This window comes from Neomonachus schauinslandi, chromosome 15, assembly GCF_002201575.2.
Source record: "Neomonachus schauinslandi chromosome 15, ASM220157v2, whole genome shotgun sequence".
Taxonomy (NCBI): Eukaryota; Metazoa; Chordata; class Mammalia; order Carnivora; family Phocidae; genus Neomonachus; species Neomonachus schauinslandi.
The window spans coordinates 25,870,599-25,892,860 of NC_058417.1; the positions used below are offsets into that span (position 1 = coordinate 25,870,599).

The following is a 22,262-nucleotide window of genomic DNA, read 5'->3' on the forward strand; positions in this document are numbered from 1 at the left end:
TTTTTTTTTTTTTTTTTTTTTTTTTTTTTTTAAAGATTTTATTTATTATTTGACAGAGAGTGAGAGAGAGAGAGAGCACATGAGAGGGGGGAGGGTCCGAGGGAGAAGCAGGCTCCCTGCTGAGCAGGGAGCCCGATGCGGGACTCGATCCCGGGACTCCAGGATCATGACCTGAGCCGAAGGCAGTCGCTCAACCGACTGAGCCACCCAGACGCCCGTCACTCTCTCTTTTAAATAAATAAATAAAATCTTTAAAAATAAAAAAATAAAAGTAAATGAATTAAGTAAATATTTCAAAGTTTTCAGTTTTCTTTTTTTTTTTTTAAGATTTTTATTTATTTATTTGACAGAGACACAGTGAGAGAGGGAACACAAGCAGGGGGAGTAGGAGAGGGAGAAGCAGGCTTCCCGCCAAGCAGGGAGCCCCATGTGGGGCTTGATCCCAGGACCCTGGGACCATGACCCGAGCTGAAGGCAGATGCCTAATGACTGAGCCACCCAGGCGCCCTCAGTTTTCGTTTCTAATATGTTAAATATCAACAAATAAAAGCATATAAACAAAAGCTCTTTATTAACCCCCAGGATTTAAAAAGTCAGGAGTTCCTGAGACTAAAATATTGAGAACAACTGGTCTAATGACATCATTCTAGAAGTGTTTCTTTCTCTTTTACTAGTTGCCAAAATATCCTGATTCTTAGCCTATAAGATCTTTAAACCCTCACCTGCTGTCCATTTCGGATAAAAGTTCCAAACCAAGTCCGGACTTTCGCATTTGTTCCAAGAAGCAAACCGCTAACAAAACAAACCAAGTCACTCACTCCATCTTCAGTAGCTTCATTTTTAGTATGATCCAACGTCAAAGCCACTCCAAGACCTGGCAAGTGACATTCTTCCACCTAACACAGCAAAGAAAACAAAGTGAACTGAGAATCGTAAGGAAAAGGGCCAGGACACTTCAGTGTTTAGATGTTTTAAAGCTTCTAAAGTTTAGAAGAAGACATATCCCAAAACATAAAAACCCAGAGAGGACAGTAATAATATATCCAGTATATAATTATAATTCCAAATTGCTGCAAGATTCTAAAACCACCTTGGGCAAGTTTCTGATCATAATACAAAGGCTTTTGTCTCATAAAAATAATAAGATCTCCTACCACCATCCCTCGAACTTTGAGGGCCTGAGAAGGATTCATTTTACATAAGAAGCGTAGTGCATCTGTCCTGCGCCTTCCTCCAAGACTTTCTTCATCTTGTCGTTCTCCATTTTTTATCAGACCCCTGCAAACTGAACATTTAATAGCCACTATTACTTTAAGCTTTCAAGTAAGATGTTAGAAACAATTTCTTCAGCCTTTGAATTAATCATTTATGTGGAATAGACACTACAGAAGAAAATGATCAGGGAATTTGAAAGCACAGCAATAGAAACTGGTTAAAATAAAGCACAAAATGAAAAGAGACTTAAAAAATGAACAGTGACCTGTGGGGCAATATCAAGTAGTCAAATATAATTACAGTCTCAAAGAAAAAGAAAATGGAAGACAAAAATATATTTGAAGAAATTTTTTTTCAAATTTGATGAAACTATAATCACAGAAGCTCAAGCAGGATAAATACAAAGAAAATCATATCGAGACCCATCATAATCAAATTTCTGAAAATCAGTGGAAAAGAGAAAATCTTAAAAGTAGCCAGAAAGAAAAAATAAATAAAAGCAGCCAGAGAAAAAAACAAATATTATACACAAAGGAACAGAAATCAAAACCACCACAGACAACAGAATGGCATCTTTAAAGAGCTAAAAGAAAATGTCAACCTAAAATTTTATACCCAGTGAAAAATATCTTTGAAGAATGAAGACAAAATCAGGTTTGTTTGTTTTGTTTTGTTTTTCAGATTAAAAAAAAACTGGAAAGCAGCACCTGGCTGGCTCAATCAGTAAAGCATGTGACTCTCAATTTCAGGTTAAGTTCGAGCCCCTCATTGGGTGTAGAGATTACTTAAAAATAAAAATAAATAAAATTTTAAAAGCTGGAAAAGTCTGTTGCCAACAAACCTGAACTGCAAGACATGTTAAAGGGAAATTATACCAGATGGAAATGTGGAGCTACAAAAAAGAATGAAGTGGGGCACTTGGGTGGCTCAGTCTATGAAGCGTCAGACCTGATTTTGGCTCAGTTCATGATCTCAGGGTCGTGACACTGAGTCCCATGTCGGGTTCCTTGTTGAGCGCTGAGGCTGCTTAGGATTCTCTCTCTCCTCTCCCTCTGCCCTTTCCCCCTCACTCACACTCTCACTCTAAAATAAAATTTTATACATATATATATAATTAACCGTTTAAAGCAAAAGTAGTAACAATGTATTCTGAGTCTTGTAACATGTTGAAGTAAAATCTATGACAACAGTAGCATAAAGGACAGGAGGGGGAAATAGAAGTATATTACATTATATGTAAAGAGGTAGAAAATCATTGAAAGTAGACTGCCATAAATTAAAGATGCATACTTTATTTTTTTTGTTTATTTATTTTTTTCTTAAGTAGGCTCCATATCCAGCGTGGAGCTTAACACAAGGCTTAAACTCATGACCCTGAGATCAAGACCCGAACTGAGGTCAAGAGTCGGTTGCTTGGGGCACCTGGGTGGCTCAGTCAATTGAGTGACCGGCTCTTGATTTCAGCTCAGGCATGATCTCAGGGTTGTGGGATCAAGCCCCACCTTGGGCTCCACACTCAGCTCAGAGTCTGCTTGTCCCTCTTCCTCTGCTCCTCTCCCTACTCACACGCTCTCTCTCAAATAAATAATCTTAAAAAAAAAAAAAAGTCGGACACTTAACTGACTGAGCCACCCAGGTGCCCCAAAGATGCAGACTTTAAACCTGACAACAACAAATGAAGAATAAAAATGAAAAGAAAAAAATTAAGCAAAGACGTATAGCTAATATGACAATAGTGGAGATAAAATGGAATCCTAAAAATTTCAATCCAAATGAAGAAAGGAAAAGGAAACAAACAGAAAACAAAAGCAATATGATACACTTAAATCCAACCACCACAATAATCACATTAAATGGTCTATGTAAATGGCCTAAACTCTCCAATTAAAAAGCAGAGACCATAACTAAATTTTTTTAAAAAAACAAGATTCAACTATACTTGTCTACAAGAAACCCACCTTAAAGATACAGACTTTTCAAAAAGATGGATATATACCATGCAAACACTAATTGTAAGCTGCTACAGCTGTATTAATAAAGCAGACTTCAAAAGAAGGTATATTACCAGGGATAAAGAAGGACATATCATAATGAAAAAGAAAAAGGCTCAACTCATCATAAAGATATAACAATCCTAAATGTACATGGACCCAAACACAGCTTCAAAATTAATGAAGCAAAAACTGACAAAATGAAAGGAGATTTTGTTTGGAGGAAACTGTGTGGAGACATCAGCACTCCTCTCTCAGTAACTGACAGAACACGTAGACAGAAAATCAGCACTAGCACAGTTTTTACAAAAGACTTTTATATATCTTGCGATATTCAATAAATCTCTTAGAAATATAAGGGAAATGTTATTATTAATATCTCATTTTATAGATGATAAGTATCTTGATGATTACCCAAAAAGTGAGTGACAAAATGAGAAATTATGACTGCCACATCCAGTGTTTTTTTCCTCTTTGGCTCCCAATTCACAACCTTGCTCAAAAATGTTTTTATTTTTATATCACACAGACCCAAACAACAATCTCCAATCAGTAGTAGTTTGAAATAGAGGTGAAAATTTCAGTTGATTTTTCTCAATTTCAACTTTTCTGCAAACTGACAGCAATAAGGCTAAAACACAAAGGGTTTGATTGCTGCTATTTCTGATTACATGTTATCTTGCACTGCACTCTGGATGTTTCACAGATATATGTCTTCTTCCCTTTGCTCCATGAGCATAGGATTATAGCTTCTAGTTCTTTAGTATTTTTACTATCCTATTATAGCAATGGTGTCTAGTGACAAAAAAATTTTCTTGCACACTCACCGTACTTAAATTTGTAATCTCAAAACAATTTTGAAATCTTCTCAACGTTTCTACAATGAATACTCACTAATAAACTTTCCAAAGATAAAATCTCAAATGAAAGTACATAAATATTTCTTCTTAGCTCAAAAAGGTCCTGTATCTGCCCAAAAAAATCTCTTCAATATCCTATTTTAAAATAATATTTACCTTCATTAAAACTATCAGGAACATTGGCCACCAACAGACATAAGAACCAGGCACCATTTCTAACATGTAGCAAGGCTTCAGCTACATCCACTATAGGAAGCAGGGAAGGGAGCTCTACAAGAAAACAAAGTCAATGTTACTATTAAGGGGTGATATTTCATCGTATTATACATAAGCATTTTTGACATTTCACAGATGTCATTTAAAACCAATTAATGGTCTAGAGCTGAATTGTCCAGTAGGATAGCCACCAGCCACATGAGGCTATTTAAACTAATTGGGATGCCTGGTTGGCACAGTGGATGGAGCACGCAACTCCTGGTCTTAAGGGTTGTAAATTCAAATTCGAGCCCCACCCTGGGTGGAGAGATCACTTAAAGATTTTTTTTTTTTTAATTTATTTGACAGAGAGAGAGAGAGAGGGAACACAAGCAGGGGGAGTGGGAGAGGGAGGGAGAAGCAGGCTTTCCACCGGGCAGAGAGCCCGATGCGGGACTCGATCCCAGGGTCCTGGGATCGAGTCCCACATCGGGCTCCCTGCTCAGCAGGGAGCCTGCTTCTCCCTCTGCTTCTCTCTCTCTCTCTCTCTGTCTCTCATGAATAAATAAATAAAATCTTTAAAAATAAATAAAATTTAAAAAATAAAATCTTTAAATTAATTCAAATTAAATTAAAAAAAAATAGTCCCACTAGCCATATTTCGAGTAATCCGTAAGCACATGTGGCCGGGGGCCACTGGACTGGAAAGCACAACACGCATCACTGCCACTGCAACACTGGGCAGTGTGGGCAAGAGGGATTTTCATGAAAATCTTTGCATTTTTATGTCCTCTATCTTTCTAATCCAATCATTCAAAGTTAATAATTTGAAATATTTCAATCCCCCCACAGGTTTTGTCTTAACTTTAAACAAAATTGGGATTATATTCTATTTATCATTTTACCCTTTGTTTTTTTCACTTACAGATTACGACCATTTTCCAAAAGATCATTAAATTCCTTCAAACACACTATGTTAATGGCTATTTAACATGCCATACTATGGAAATAATATAATTCACTTAATCATTGTCCTACTACTAGCCACTTTTGTCTTAACATTTTAAGGTGCATTTTTATAAAATATATAAAATATTTACATAAAATAACACAATTTCCAAGTTAAGAAGTTACACGGTATCATTTAACAAGAAACTATGAACGTAATGTACCTTAGCAGTCATTACAGTACCTGCTTGTAAAATACAAAGTACATCTGCAGCTTCCTCCAAATACACTGGACTCTCAAATAGCTCAGATGACTTAAAAAAAAATTCTCCACTGGACTCAGACACCTTAAAAAAGAAAAAAAGAAAAAGAAAAAAGAAATGATGAACTCTATTAATTTCAGATAATGTACTAAATCCCTTACTATTTTTATAATTATTTATTGAGCTTACAGACCATGTTTCTAAATATGTTATTAATATACTGCAGCAGAATATGCAGTATTTGATAAATATGAGCCGCTTTAATCACAGTCACATTAATTATTATTCAGGTCTCAATAATTTATTTCTATATAAATATTTGGAGACATCTGGAATTAAAAATAAGACAAACCAAACAAATGAACCAGGAATGCTACCTACAAAAGTTATAGCTCGGGATACCTGGGTGGCTCAGTCAGTTAAGCGTCTGCCTTCGGCTCAGGTCATAATCTCAGGGTCCTGGGATCAAGTCCCACATCAGGCTCCCTGCTCAGCGAGGAGTCTGCTTCTCCCTCTCCCTGCTCCCCCCCTTTGCTTGTACTCTTTCTATCTCTCTCTCTCTCAAATAAAGAAATTAAAATCTTTTAAAAAAATTTTTTTAAAGTTATAGCTCAAAAAAAGTCAAGAAATGGTAAACTTAAAGCAGTATAACAGATATAAATTATGTTCAATTGCAAATGAACTGTAGGAAAAACAAAAAATAAACATGTATATCAACAGAAGTAGCTACTAACTTTTTAAAAAATTTCCTACAGTAGCTTCATCACACTTCCCATTTGAAGAGTTCTGAGCTGAAATACTGGAAACCTCCCAGGGGAGAAAGGTCACTTATTTTACAAGATCCATCAAGTTAGATATTAAGAAAAAGGTGTAGGAAAAATATTGATTGAAATTAAGGCTATCAGTATAGTAGAAAAGAGTAGAAAGAAATAACTGTAATACAAAAACATTTTTTAAAAGATATGTAACATATATATTTGAATTAAAAAAACAAATAAATAGGGGCGACTGGGTGGCTCAGTCTGTTAAGCGACTGCCTTCAGCTCGGGTCATGCCCTGCATCGGGCTCCCTGCTCAGCAGGAAGCCTGCGTCTCCCTCTCCCACTACCCCTGCTTCTGTTCCCTCTCTCGCTGTCTCTCTCTCTGTCAAATAAAAATATAAAATCTTTAAAATAAATAAATAAATAAATTTTTAAAAATAAAGATTTCTAATATATCTTAAAGACTGCACTAACTGCACCCCCCAACCACCACCAGTATTTTCCTTGGAAACAGAATTTAGAGTTTTTCGGTCCACAGTTTATAAAACTAAACTTTACTTATTATAAAGTAACTGACCTTGAAATTCTAACAGTAAATAATTTTTGCCTCTGAAACTCTGGGCTTAATATATAAGCCATCTTAATATGAAGATCCAGCTTAATTATTTTTATAGTAGAACCCGGACATGCACAAATTTAAAATTCTGAGGTTCAATTAATCATAATTACCCAAAGGTCCATGAACTAAGTAATCTATCATTTTGCTGACATTCAAAGTTGAATAGCTTTCAATAGTGGATAGCTGCAATTCAGTCATATAGTGAGTAAGCCTAGCCCATGATCCTACATCCAATTCAGCTTTGATATTCCCTATTCACTGATTATGTGAGATAATGAATGCTCATTCAGTGTCTAAAGGAATCACATACATTTTTCAGTTATGTTTTATAATATTTTATGAGGGAAATCATACCCTATAAAGATATTATCAAATTTGGTAATTTGTAGAAGTCTTGAGCTATGTACCCTTCTATATATCAAAAAGCCATGGTATGGAGTCCATGCAGAAAAAAAATCTCCACAGTAGAAAATGCAGAATAGGTATAAATGAGAGAAAATAGTAGAGAAAGAAAGGTAGGCATTTAATAGCCTTTTAAGCCTTTCACAAAAAACACTTCCAAAACAAATAGAAATACGTGTAAAGGAGGATGCAACTTGCCCGCCTTCTAGCCTGTTTTTTTTTTTTTCTTAAGATTTTATTTATTTATTTGTCAGAGAGAGAGAGGACAAGCAGGGGGAGTGGCAGGCAGAGGGAGAAGCAGGCTCCCCGCTGAGCAAGGAGCTCCATGCAGAACTCGATCCCAGCTCCCTGGGATCATGACCTGAGGCAAAGGCAAGTGCTTAACCGACTGAGCCACCCAGGCGTCCCCTCTGTTTCTACTTTCTATGTGTAGACATCAAATCATGCATATTCTGATGTGTGATTAAAATAAATGCACCTTGTTCATAATTGCCAGCAGTTCACTAAGCACAAGACGCAATCGACGAGGCGAATCACTGTGTTCAAACTCCAACGTCAATCCATGCTGAAGCTGTGATACCAGGATGCTCTCTCCACTGCCTCCTCCAAGTTTATGCCTAATAAAGTACGAATATGTAAAAGAACAATCATGAGAACACTGACACAGAAATAACATAAAATTATTTTTTGTTGAAATAATCTACAAAAGAATGTGTGAATTCTTTTCATACATTTCATGAATGTAATACTTCTGAAATACTATTTAGTTTGCCTATTTCAGGGATTCACAACCTATATAAAGACTCCAACTAATAGTTAACACCTACTTCAATGAACAACAATGGCTCACTATTGGGATTCACAATGGGTAGGGAAGAACCAAACAACTGCCCAGATTTTTGGGAAATCAATGTAAGTTCAAAAAGCCTGCCGGGTGATTCCAATAAATACTTCTATTCTAGGGGAACTTACCCTCCCCGCTTCCCACTGAGAATAATTCATCTAATCAGTTTAGCAGGAATACAACAGTATATGTAGCCAAACTTCTCTCTACACATTTTAGAATACAGAACTCAAAAGATCCTAGAATTTTAACTATAAATAGAAAAGAACTAGGTAAAATGCTCTCCAAAGTTTAGATTCTCAATCTTTTCTGGGAGAGTGCATCCAAGAAAAAGTCCTAAAAGCTCCAAAGAAATATTTGATTCCCTGTTCTTTGATAAATCTAAGTAAATCCCAATCCACATATTATATAACACAACATTACCTAAGCTGCTGTTCTTTGCTGGCATCCTGTTCTAAAGCATGAAAGTCCACAGACAACAACGCAACAATGGAATTGACAGCTTCCACTCCAGAGAGAAGACGAAGGATCAGTTTTTTATCCTGAGCCCAGCTCTGGCTCTGGTCAGCAGGAGCACAGAGCGCCATCCGCACCAAGCAGGGCAGGAGAAGTCTTAATTCCGGATCACTTAAAGATGCTAACCGAACAACATCCACCTTCTGCATTGCCTCAAAAGCAAAAGGGCTGACAAACTGAAGACTTGTACACTCAGCCATTATCACTGTTGATCCTAATGATAAAAAAAAAGAAAGCAGGTATAATTCCTACATGTATGAATGCCCCTCTTTTTAAAAACCCAGAGAAATGTGGTCTATCTTTAAATAGGCCCCTATGCTGGCTAGGTTTCTGGCACAATTAAAGGCTCCCTATGTTTTTACTCCCACCTAAAAATTGAGAAAGAAAACAGAGTACATTAACATCTCCTCCAGCCCTAGGGATCTTCTATTCTAATACTTATTTTGCAAAGAAATATGAAGCTCAGAGAGATTAAATAAGAGGCATACAGTGATGACCAGCTAGTGGCAAAATCCAACGCTGAATCCCCATCTGCTTAATCTCAGTCCAAGACTTTCTCCACTGCATCAATCATCTGAGCACCACAATGCAAATAAAAATGAGTAGTAAAGAATGTTCCTCTTCCGCACCTCTTTAGTTTTTTATGCCTACTCAACAAATGTAAAGAACTGTTAGGCTTCTCTTTCCCACCCTCCACGAGTCAATGGAAGCGAAATCTCCTCACTAACCAAAAGCAATGCCAGAATCAACGTTCTGGAGGCCATAACACTATCCTAATGTCCCTTGTGTTGCTTGGGGGAAAAGAAAAACAGCTGTGGAGGTGCAATTAGCTATGGGAGAAAGATGAGTTCCACTTGGGCATTTCTGTCTTCACTAGTAATCAGAAGCCACCCCCCCCAAAAAAAAGGCAGGGAGTAGGTGGCAAAGCCATCCCCTCAAAAACCCACAGACTAGCAAAATCGTGGGTTAACAGAGTCGTGGGCAGAAACATTACTTTGTTTTTCAAGCAAGAGGCGCTGGCCTTTTAACAGAGGGGCAGGCTGAGGGAGTGGAGGCACCAAGCCTGTGTGTGCTCACAGATTTCGCCCTCAGCCTAACGAGAACCAACCAGTCCCTGGAAGAGAAATGTAAGGCCAGTGACCGACGTGGACCGGGAAACGCGCTAAAGCCTGAGAGGCGGAAGCTTCATACCTTAAGATTTGCCCTCCAACCTCCCGGGACCCGTGTAACACCGATTCCGCGCCCTAGAGGCGGGACGCGGTAGAAATCTAGAGCGCGATCCGAAGTTGGGCCTACGCGAAAAATCCCGATTCGCCAACCCTAGCTGTGCCTTGAGTCGTCCCAGGCACCAAAAACCTAGACGCCGGGACCAATGGGGTTGGCAGCGCGACAGACTGTATGGGGACACCGCACAAGCACAAAGGAAGAACACGCGCTGAAGGGAGGGGAAAGCGGAGGGGGCTGTTTCAACCTGCACCCAGCACCTTCATTCATCCCCAGCGTCTGGCTCCCGTCGGCCACCGTACTGAACTGAGAGGACGGCTGACTGCGAAAGGAAACCCAGAGACGGCGGCGTTGATGCAACGGTGCGCGTGCGCGGCCCCACCCCTTCCTCCCCGCAATTGCCCTGCCTACCTACACCACCCTCGAGCCGGAGATTTAGAATGGGGTTTCTCCAAGGGGTACTTACTACCTGTGTCCTTTTTGATTAAGTCCTTAAGCCTCTCCGAGCTACAGTTTCATCGTCACAGGATTTTTGTGGCACTTGACTGAAGTAACGTATGTGAAAGAAATGGTAAAGTTGTTTCCACTATTCTTTGACCGGAACACTAATGGAATCAGACAGTACTCTTCTCTCCATCTCTGCCTCTGCCCTCCTAGCACCAAAGTTCTAGAATCCTAGGATTTGTAGGTGAATTTAAAAACTAATCTTTTCCTGAGCTTACTTCCGCTCTTGACCTCACACCCTCAAGGTCGGGAGTTAAACATCTTACTTTCAGGGTTCTGTACTTTATGGTCAAGGGTTAGGGGATGGGAAAAATGGGTGAGGGGGGAGTGGGAGGTACAGGCTTCTAGTTACGGGATGAGTAACTCCCTCACAACATAGAAATTATAGTCAGTGGTATTGTAATAGATGGTAGCTACACTTGTGAGCATATAGCGTAACTTAGAGTTGTCCAATCACTATATTGTACACCTGAAACTAATGTAACATTGTATGTCAACTTTACTTCAATTTAAAAACAAAAACCAAAAACTTAGGGTCCATAGATCCTTAGAAAGTGATGGATGGAGTTTCAGGAATTGCCTAGAATCTGCAAAATTGTGAGTGCTTGGCACTTCTGGGAAGAGGGTCCAAAACTTTCAACAACCTCTCAAAGGGAGTCTAAGCATCCAGAAAAGATTAAGAACTACTAATCTCTATATATTTTCATACTATTTCTAGTTCCTGGTACAATCAGTGTGCATTTAGCACCTTCTCTTTACCAGCTATTGTGCTACAAGCTGGAAGCAAAAATATTTTACAGAGCTGCAACTTCATACTATATAGTTTCCAAGGCTTGCATAGAGTGATAATCTCCTAATAAAGTCTGCTTTCAACATTAAAAATAAATCAGCAAAGGAAGAAAAGAATTAATAATGTGTGTTGCAGTGTTTCTCAAACGTTTTTCCACCTGACCTACCGTAATAACATTTCACATTGTGACCCAGGACACACATGTACATATATAACCACATTTTTTTAAAGATTTTATTTATTTATTTGACAGAGAGAGACACAGCGAGAGAGGGAAACCAAGCAGGAGAAGCAGGCTTCCTGCCAAACAGGGAGCCCGATGTGGGGCTCAATCCCAGGACCCTGGGATCATGACCTCAGCCACCCAGGTGCCCCAAGATTTTATTTTCTTAAGTAATCTCTACACCCAACACGGGGTCTGAACTCACAATCCCGAGGTCAAGAGTTGCATGCTTCACCAACTGAGCCAGCCAGACACCCCTATACCCACATTTAAATGGAACAAAATTTTCATGAAATAATACACATACTACATGTTACATGTTCTATTTCTTTTTCTTTTTAAGATTTTATTTATCTGAGAGAGAGTGACTGAGAGAGCATGAGCAGGGGGAGAGACAGAGGGAGAGGGAGAAGCAGACTCCCCAACACAGGGCTGAGCAGGGAGCCCAACACAGGGCTAGATCCCAGGACCCTGGGATCATGATCTAGATCCCAGGACCCTGGGATCATGACCTGAGCCCAAGGCAGATGCTTAACCAACTGAGCCACCCAGGCGCCCCAGAAAAATTTTTTTTTAATTGCTGGTCACTACACACTAAAATTGATTTCACAGTCAAGAGACTTACAAATTGTAAATTGTCATTTTTAAGCAGATATTTAATAAGAACATTTATTGAACAGTTGCTAGGCACTAGTATTTTATATCTATTATCTGATTTAATTCTCTGAGGTAGGTAATAGTCTCTATTTTATAACTGTGGGGAAATTAAGACTGAGAATGGTTTAACAATTTAATCTCCCTGGATGATCATTTCACAGGGGGAGAATGAAGAGAAATCAAAGACTGTTTTGAGGGGTGAATGAGAGGAGAAAGGGGATGTGAACTAAGTGATTTTTTAAGATCTCTTCCAACTCTAGTTTATGATCCTGTAATTATTAATGGAGAAACAACATGCAGATACATCTCAGTCTATGATCAGCAGATCAATTTTCCCAACACCATTTGTTGAAGTGAGTGACTTTTTTCCATTGGATATTCTTTCCTGCTTTGTCTAAGATTAGTTGACCATAGAGTTGAGGGTCCATTTCTGGGCTCTCTATTCTGTTCCATTGATCTATGTGTCTGTTTTTGTGCCAGTACCATCCTGTCTTGATGATTACAGCTTTGTAAGAGAGCTGGAAGTCCGGAATTGTGATGCTGGAGAAGCGGTTAACCAACTGAGCCACCCAGGCATCCTATTCTTCTCTTCCAGTTCTTATCTCAGTGAGTGTCATCCACTACCCAGAATTGCTCAAGCCAGAAACCTGGAAGGCATCCCAAGCTCCAGCCTCTCCCCACTCATATCCATGTAGTCAGAGTATTTCAAATCTACATTGTAATGTTTGCCAGTGAAGTCATTTTGACAATCATATAGAACTTAGTGAAAAAGATTTACTCATGAACTTCTGAGTTTTAGATCAGCTTCCTCTGGAGGCTCATTCCCAAACATACTAAAATCAATTTTTAAAGATTTTGCAGCTCTAGTGTTTAGACAGATTAAGAACTTACAGAAGGGTAAAGTAGTCCTAACATTTAGTTGCCTATAAACCACAAAACTTTGATTATTAAAGGAGTATCTTACATAATTATGGTGTACCCTTTGTGATATAAAATGTTTGAGGGAATAAACCCCTTTTAAGACCAATGTGGTACTGAGGCTCATGACCATTTCTACTCACAAAAAGATATATTTCATTAACTCTGTGGTGACTTTTTTTCACATTTTTTTTAAAGTTTTTTATTTATTTGAGAGAGATAATGGGAGGAGGGGCAGAGGGAACAGGTAAAGAGAGAATCCTCCAGCAGACTCTGCACTGAGTGCAGAGCCCTATGTGGGGCTTGATCTCAAGAGTCTGAGATCATGACCTGAGCCGAAATTAAGAGATGATTAACTGAGCCACCCAAGTGCCCCCTTTATTTTTTTTACATTTTAACATCTTTGAAATTGGGATGCCTTTTTTTTTTTAATATTTGAGAGAGGGAGAGAGAGAGAGAGCATGCATAAGTGGGGGAAAGTGGCAGAGGGAGAGGGAGACAAAGAATCTTAAAGGCTCCATGCCCAGCACAGAGCCCAAGGTGGGGCTTGATCTCATGACCCTTGAGATCATGACCTGAGCTGAAATCAAGAGTCGAATGCTTAACTGACTGAGCCACCTATGCGCCCCTGAAATTGGGATGTCTTAAAATCAGTAGTGTGTTTAATTTACTTAGCATTTTTTGTCTTAGTGGTACATAAAATAATGTCTTACAATTACTGGTGTTTAGATATGGTGAAACATGTTGTGTAGTTCCTGTACTTCAGGTCAAAAGAGCAGACTCCTTCCTAAGTGAGGTAAATATTCTCCTTTGGCTTACTTTACTCTTTTCCACTTTTTTTCAGTAAGACTAAGGGGAGGAAGAAAAGGAGAAAAAAAAAAGAGAAAAAAACAGTACTATGTTTCAGGTATACTAGGTGTAGATTATTGCCAAGTAAATGAGCTTCAAGAAATTAGAAGACCTGGGTATATTTAAAGGAAGACCAATATTCTTTGGAAATAGAATCATAGAATTACAAAGTAAAACGATCTCAGGAGCCATCTAACTCCAGTTTTCTCAATATGGAACTTTTTTTTTTTAAGGTTTTATTTATTTGTCAGGGGGCGTGGAGAGAGAGAGAGAGAGCACAAGCAGGGGGAGCAAGAGGCAGAGGGAGAAGCAGGCTCCCCACTGAGCAAGGAGCCCGATGTGGGATTTGATCCCAGAACTCTGGGATCGTGACCTGAGCTGAAGGCAGATGCTTAACTGACTGAGCCACCCAGGCGTCCCAACATTGAACTCTTTTTATAATTATCAATAATGTCCTATTTTATCTTGTAAGATTCCTTCTATTGCTTTCCCCTTTGAGATCTTTCGGACTCTTCTCTTACACTGGCTATCTGCTTTGGCTATGCAGATCGTTATCTTCATTGATTTTATGGATAAAATATTGAATAGAATTGGGTCTAGCCAAGATTCTATAGCACAAGAATAGAGACATCCCTCCAAGTTGATACAGCTCCATTAATCAAGACTTTTTTGGTATGATTGTTCAATTAATTATGAATCATCCCAACTACTATAACACTTCCCTGCTTTAGGATAAAGTTCATTTTCCTTAAGGTGGCACTCAAAATTAAGAGTTTTTCATGGTCTGACTTAATTCTGGCTTGGACTCCTGCATTATCTATCCCACCATAAGCATCTCTGTTTTAGTCTGTTGGAACTGCTTGTTTTCCAAATCCTTCATGCTACTCGTGGGCCTTCTCCGCCCCCCCACCCCTCCGCCACCCCTTTCCTTCTGTCTGAATTCCTTTATTCTTTTTATGTAGTACCTGTGTATACTTTAAGTCTCACTTCCAGTGTTTCCTTGCTAAGAAATCTTTCCTTGACAAACCACCTATATCTTCATTAGATTTAAGTATCTCATTGATGCTCCCGACACCCTTTACTTCCTTCCATCGTAGTACTTCACATATTGCACTATATTGTTAAAACTTGTCTCTCCTAAACAAAAAAACACCAACCAACCAACCAAAAAAAACAAAAACCCCTTGTTGGAGGGCGGGACCTATATTTTCTTTCTTTGCCCTTGGCACAGTATGGTACTTAATACTGGTTTGAATTAATGATTTAAGTGTAATGATCTCATGAGACCTTATTAAATAACCTGAATGTGCATCTCTATACTCTTATCAGTTTGTTAATGCTGTCAAAATGAAATGTAGAGATTGATTTCAACTATTCTATTCTCTCTTGTATATGTACTACACTATTTTTTTTTTTAAAGATCTTATTTATTTGAGAGAGAGAGACACATTGAGAGAGGGAACACATGCAGGGGGAGTGGGAGTGGGAGAAGCAGGCTTCCCGTGGAGCAGGGAGCCCGATGTGGGGCTCGATCCCAGGACCCTGGGATCATGACCTGAGCCGAAGGCAGACGCTGAACGACTGAGCCACCAGGCACCCCGTACTACACTATTATTCGTATCACTCTAGAAGGTTTATGGTACTAATTATGTATATACAAGTAGGTTTCTCAGTAGACTAGGGCTAAAGGTCAAAGGTGGTTTGTATCTCATAACTAGTTTATAGTAGATAGTCTATTAAAACAGACAGTGCTTTAGTAAAACTATGCTGTTTCTAATGATCTTGTCATAAAGTGAGGTAAATTTGTTAGTAGTTCCTAACTTTTTAAAATTAAAAACCGGGAAAGTTGTTGTACATTTCCACTCCTCTGCCATCTTCTAGTTTTCTACAGCATTTCTGAAATCATTATCTACAAGTTCTTTTAGCACCAAGGATATAACTCATTTGGACCTGGCACCTTTAAATCCTTTAAGTCAGTTAACTATCTCAGATTTTAATTTCATCACAGGCAAGTTATTTTACATTTTAGAGCTTTAAGACCCTTCAAGCTGGCTTTTTAGTTGGGAGTAGGTTAGGACAGAAAGGAGATAAAGATTAAGTATTAAATACTTGATTCTTTCCATTTTTTCCATCCTTGATCTTGCTAGAAGCATATTTTAAGATTTTGAGAGAGGGAGAGTTTAGAGGGAGAGTAAGAGGGAGGAGGCTCCCCGCTGAGCAGAGAGCCTGATGCAGGACTCGGTTCCAGGACCCCAAGATCATGACCTGAGCTGAAGGCAGACAACCGAGCCACCCAGGCGCCCCTAGAAGCATGTTTTAAAAGTCCTGTTGTAGCCTTTAAGCATTTTTTTCCTCTGGCAAGCCTTAATTATTCTGGATTTGACTCTTCTAGAGAACATAGGTATTAATCATCCCTCACATCTGTATTTTACAAATTTCTAATTTTTTTGTAATCCTTTTGAGGTTCCCAAAGCTAATGTTAGGAAGGTATGGTTACTATTGAGTTCACATACAAATGAACAAATTGACATTTCAAGAGGTTCCAATGAGTCACCAGCTAGAAGGTAGCAAACCTAAGAGCACAAGAATCCTAATCTAGGGATCCTAAACTATTTCTACTAATGTGAAAAGTCCTAATTAGAACTGTACAAGTTCATTTAAATTATTTGCAAAACTCACACTTCAACTAAGTACTGTAGTTTGAGGTACTTATCACAAAAAGTCTATTCAAGTATTTCAGTGCCTTACTAATGTGCTAGATGTTGTGTTGGATTCTAGATGCAGTAGTAAGCAAAACAGACCCAATTTCTGCCCTCATGGGGTTGTTTGGTAGGAGACAAATATACAAACTGTGAAAAACACTTATGAAGGCTCCATATAGAATATTACAATAAAGGAATATAACTTGGAGACCTAGTCTGAAGCAAGGGTGTGTATGTGGAAAGTGGGGGAAGCCTTAAGGCAAAAATAACCATAGGGCTTTCAAAGAACTCATATGCGTAAGAGACCGGGAGGAAAACACAGGAAAGAAGCCCATTTTGAGGCTTGTGGAAAAGAAGGCAGGGGACAGACCATGTAAGACTTTTGATATTTAGAGCAAGAAGCACCCATGAAGGGTTTTAAGCTACCAAGAAAAAAAAATTACAGGTAATATAAACTGTAAGACAAAGAATAACTTAATAAGGTACAAGTTCCAACTACATACATCTCCTTTAAAAGGCTTACTTTAAAATTTTTGTTGGCAGAAACTATTTCAAAATGAACACAACAATTTTGGGGTTTGTCCTTACTCAGCTTAAGTTTGTACAAAAATATTTAAAATGGCTGCTTATACAAAATATTTTTAATGGATTGTTCATATCTGAACCCCTTTATTATGTTTCAAAAACATTTGTGTGATCAAAAAAAATAGGACTGAACTAAGCTTTAAATATTTGAAAGCAGCTTGTTTAGACTAGAAAACGGATACCAAACTGATCAGCCTAAAAGGAATATGTACATACATATACAATTTTCCTGTATATTAATCACTTAGTTAAAATCTTTTTTAAATAAAATACCACAGATGGAGAAATTAAAAGTCCAATTAATTTTTAGGTTACCCCTTCCACTTATGATGAAAAAAATACTAATTTTTACATAAGTTTAAGATGGAAATATTTTTAACAGAATGAGACACCACAATGAAGGCTTCATGAATAATTTATTCCATTTGAAGTTTTTTTTTTTTTTTTAAAAAGTATAAACCTTTTCATTTCCTCAATCACAATTTGTACAACTCAGTGTTATGGCATTCGGCAGCAATAGTGTTTGTTCCTTATTCTTTTTTTGTCACATTAAAAAAAAAAAGCAATTGGACCATATTAAATGTCACTGCTAAACAACAACTTTAAAACGCCCCTTCATAAAGTGACCAAGCTATTTTGAGAGAGTTGATGCTGACATGTCCAGTAACGACGTTACAATTTGTAGTTTAAACTCAGTAACTTTAAGGTCCACAAATCCAGTTTACTTTGAAAACTAAAGCTATTTTAAAACTTCATGAATACATCAACCTGAGGAGTATTTTAGGTCCCAAATCCAGTTTTTTAATTAATACTCCACAAAAGAGAAAACACATATGAAAATTTAAACCACAGTTCTGGGCCCATTAAAACACCAAGAAAAACCAGAAGGTTAAGATTTCCAGCTGATTGGGGGATTGAGGGGAGAGTGGAGGAGGAGAGCGGGGCCAAAAAAAAAAAAAAAAAAAATGTATGTCAAAAACATTTTTCCTTAATTTAGACAAACTAAAATCTTAAGAGGAAACCCAGACCAAAACATTACTCATGCAACATTAAATGTATTAACAGACTGATATGCGATGCCATAGTGGATGAAGAGCAAATTATATGATGCGACAGCATTTAAAAACTTCCTTTTAATGTATTCAATTTGAACATTTTAAATAATGCAACATAGTATTTTGATATTACAGTATTAACATAGTGCTTGATTAAAGATCTGCAAATCTTTGTAGTAACACATTAAGTTAAAAAATTACCTCAGAAGGTAAATACGAAGACGGAAGGAGAATATTTTAATACAGTAATCTGTGCCATACTGACAATTGAGTACGAATACAGCTGAGGATAGTTGACTAAGTAGTAAGAGCTTAATTTTAGTGGTTTAAGAAAAGTTTAGAAAGATTTAAAAATTACAGCTACTTTAAAATTTAAGGATTACATATAAGTACACTTGGTGGCCTTCTGGCCAAACAATAAGGTGTACAGAAATTTATTCATACAGTGTTAATTCACAGTCCTGATAACTGAATGGCTTGCATAAGAAAGTATGGCTAGATGTTTCTCACTGGTTGGAAGCAGACATTATATAACTAATCTTTTTAAATGCCAAAATACTGAACTTCCACCCTGCTTGGTAATGGATAACTGCACAAAAAACAGACATTAGCACTGTAACAAAGAAGTCAAGGTGTTGGTGATCAACTGGTATAAAGAATATATTATTTTGCTTAACCATTTAAACAAACAAAAAAATACTACCCATACTTGTCTGTGACAGTACATTAATAAGTCAGATCCATCATCCTGCACAAAAGGCTTAATTTTTTTTTCTGAAATAAGTCTCCTGACCTTTTCCAATGGCTATTTAGCAATTTTCTATTTAAGTGTGAATTTATATATGAAGGGAAGAAAAAAAATCTTATCAGTAAATCCTGTATATTTGGGAACTACTCCCTGATTCCCAGATAAAAAGGAATTGTATACTGCGTTCCTTCCTTATGGCTCCATATAAAAGAAACTGTCAGGGAGTAATTTTTTAAAAATCTATTTTCAAAACTGAGGTGTGGTTACTATAAGCTAGTGATAGTAAACAACTGAGAATACAGTTTTTATTTTTAAAAGTCACTACTGAGCTAAGTATATTTTTAAAAGGATACTTTTTATAGAAATTCCAAATAAGCATCTTTTCCCTCAAATCTCAGACAAGTTTTTTTTTTTAAGTACAGAACAAAACATGCCAACATAATCTGTAGTGTGCTAGCAAAATTTAAAAATGAATGCAGAGATGAGATCTTTAAATTTTAATTTCAAAAATGCTGACCACTGGAATTGCATTGTAATTTTGAAGAAATGATTGAAAACCTTTGTCACCGGTTGTGTTCTTCATAGAAAAAACAAGACTTGCTAATGTTTTAATATACACAATTTGAAGAAGTTATATTGTTTATAAGAAAGTGATATTTAAGCTAAGCATATAGTATTTACAAAACAAGTTTCAGTAAAAACAAAACAAAACATACCGAATTACAGTTTTGTAAATACAACTGATTTTGTCTTTGTGGAGAATTAGTGAATGTACAAATTCCGAATTTTGCTAGACTGCTTCCAAGAAAGATAGGTAGACTTGGTGACTGTGAATTCAAGTCAGCAACATAGGTAGGAGGCTAACTTGGACTCTCCTGTGAGCAGCACTGTAGAAACAACATTTTAAGGGGGTAAAGTCTGCATAAAAGCATTTCTCTTGGCATGTGCAAACAAGAAGGGGGAAAGCTGTATTGAAGGAAGGGGTGAATTAAAGTCCCTAAAATTCAAGTCCCTTCTTTAGGGAGGTGAGAACCTCCTTGGCATATGCCCTGCCTTAATCTGAGCTGTGTAATAGAAAAGTACAGACTCTGGTGTTTGGGACTGCCATCTCCAAACCAAGAAAATTAAATAAATAAAAAAGGCAAAAGGAAACAGGTTAAGTTTAGAAAATGGTTTTTTAACTAGTGGAATAGAGTCTGAATACCAGAATTCACTGAGAATCTATTTACACCACAGTTTGATTGCACACACACACCCATACATATGCATACTCTCACACACATTCCCAATCTTTAATTTAAAAAACAAAAAAAGTCAAACAATCAGAGTGACTGTTCTTAAAATAATTTGTAAAATGCCTAGAGCTGGGCTAAATTTCAACCTTATAGCAGATCCTGAAGATAATTTTCGTAATTAATAATATTCCCATGCCTAGATGTGCCACTGTCAAAACTGAAAAAAAAAACCCCAAAAACAAAAACATTTAAGCATGTAACATTAAACACCAAAATTAGTTTAAGCATTCAGTAGCAAATGTTTTTCTTGTAAAACTAAGTTTCTTTCACTGGAAATGGCCTGAAATATTAGTCATAGCCCTAAACCATAGTACAAAATATAACTGAAGAATTCTCATTTTATTCTAAGTTAAACCACCCAACAATATCACTTGTATATTGCCATCATGTTATTCTGTAAAGGTGTGATATATAAAATGCTGTAAGACCCAGTACCTTTTCAATTTATAAACACAGTGAACTTCATTACTGTACATGTACTCTGCAACTACAGCTTAGCTGTAAATCCTCCACACACAATGGTATGGACATTATTCCCCCTCTATCCCCATTAAACTGTACATCGAGACAATACAAATTTACTGTCCCACCCACCCCCTTACAAAAAAATAATACTCTAAAAGCAACCCTACTGCAACTTTTTAATTAAGACGATTACATATATTTTAGACCAATTGCTTTAAAGCAAGAAGGCAGTATAAACCTTCTAGGAAAATTTTTATAAAAGAGGTTAAGAAATATAAGACAATTTATACATTTAAAAACTTACAATAAATAAGAGATGCAGGCATTTTTGAATACTAGATACTATAATCCAATACAAGAACATCTTGATGTTCTGAAGCCATATGTTGAAATTCATTGTTCCTCATGTTTCCTCTCCATGCTTTTAATATTCATTTAATATGACTGGGTACTATGGCTCATTACTTTTCACAAATACTGTGACTGGAAAAAAAAGGTTAATTTTGCTACGAAACTGTTATAATACGTTTTGTATGATCAGTCATCATCCTAAAGAGTTCAGTATAGTCAATGAAAAATAGCAGGGTTATAGCCCCCCCCCAAGTCAAAACAATATTTGTTGAAGTAATAAGAATTAGACCCCATCACAGATGACTTTCACTGAGAAGATAACTGTAACTTAATCTTGCAGCGAAATATCTTTTTTCCTTGTTCTTTTCTTGCACAGTTCCATCGAATGAAGATCACAGCATATTCATGATAAAGTTATATAACTGATTCAGCACCACAAAATGAATTGGGAGACATGAGCGTCTGTCCTGGATTGCAGGGTCACAGGTTAGCCAGGAGAGTGCATTGTACTGTTCCAAAACAAACCTGAAAAGTGTAAGTCATGTATTTACTTTCACTTTAGATTTTGGAAACAGTTCCCAATTATAGTATCTAAGATTCAAAGCTACTTTATTTTATTTTTTTTTTTAATTTTTAAAGATTTTATTTATTTATTTGACAGAGACACAGCAAGAGAGGGAACACAAGCAGGGGGAGTGGGAGAGGGAGAAGCAGGCTTCCTGCAGAGCAGGGAGCCCGATGTGGGGCTGAATCCCAGGACCCTGGGATCCCTGGGATCATGACCTGAGCCGAAGGCAGACGCTTAACGACTGAGCCACCGAGGCGCCCCTTTTTATTTTTTTGAAGACTTTACTTATTCATTTGACAGAGAGAGAGTGCATAAGGAAGGGGCGCCCCAGAGGGAGAGGGAGAAGCAGACTCCCTGCTGAGCAAGGAGCCCGATGCGGGGCTCGATCCCAGGACCCTGGGATCATGACGAGCTGAAGGCAGACGCTTAACCGACAGAGCCACCCAGGTGCCCCTCAAAGCTACTTTAAAAAATGGTGGAAGGTATGGAATAAAGAGTCCTTGGAGAGATTAAAGATTAACTAATTTTCATAAAAAGAACTCTCAAAAGTAGATTACACATGCTAGAAAGAAAAGCACTCATTCTGAATGATGTACTTCATCTGGAGATCCAAGGGTACACAACTGTTAATTATTGCCAAATATGAGAAAAATATGTAAGAATCAACATTATATTCTTTCAAAGATGTAATGGAGAACCTTTAATGGGAAAAAG

The 22,262-nt window shown here is 37.5% G+C and overlaps 2 protein-coding genes across 3 annotated transcripts in view; both read right to left on the minus strand.

Annotated features, from left to right (window-relative positions):
- The window catches only part of INTS2 (integrator complex subunit 2), a 56,610-nt gene extending 46,328 nt beyond the window's left edge, over positions 1-10,282 (minus strand). Inside the window, exons 1-7 of one of the 2 annotated variants that reach the window (XM_044921927.1) lie at positions 10,051-10,282; positions 8,522-8,828; positions 7,733-7,871; positions 5,454-5,556; positions 4,223-4,336; positions 1,155-1,285; positions 723-896 (exon numbers count right to left, since the gene is read on the minus strand). In XM_044921927.1, the coding sequence (XP_044777862.1) occupies positions 723-896; positions 1,155-1,285; positions 4,223-4,336; positions 5,454-5,556; positions 7,733-7,871; positions 8,522-8,828; positions 10,051-10,108 (1,026 nt within the window). In that variant the 5' untranslated portion in view covers positions 10,109-10,282. The remainder of the gene's footprint in view (positions 1-722; positions 897-1,154; positions 1,286-4,222; positions 4,337-5,453; positions 5,557-7,732; positions 7,872-8,521; positions 8,829-10,050) is intronic. The other variant, XM_021704576.2, reaches the window with a different exon arrangement.
- A 7,187-nt stretch (positions 10,283-17,469) lies between these two features.
- MED13 (mediator complex subunit 13) overlaps positions 17,470-22,262 on the minus strand; it is a 105,666-nt gene continuing 100,873 nt past the window's right edge. Inside the window, exon 30 of the mRNA XM_021704562.2 lies at positions 17,470-21,505. Within this exon, the coding sequence (XP_021560237.1) occupies positions 21,373-21,505 (133 nt within the window). The 3' untranslated portion in view covers positions 17,470-21,372. The remainder of the gene's footprint in view (positions 21,506-22,262) is intronic.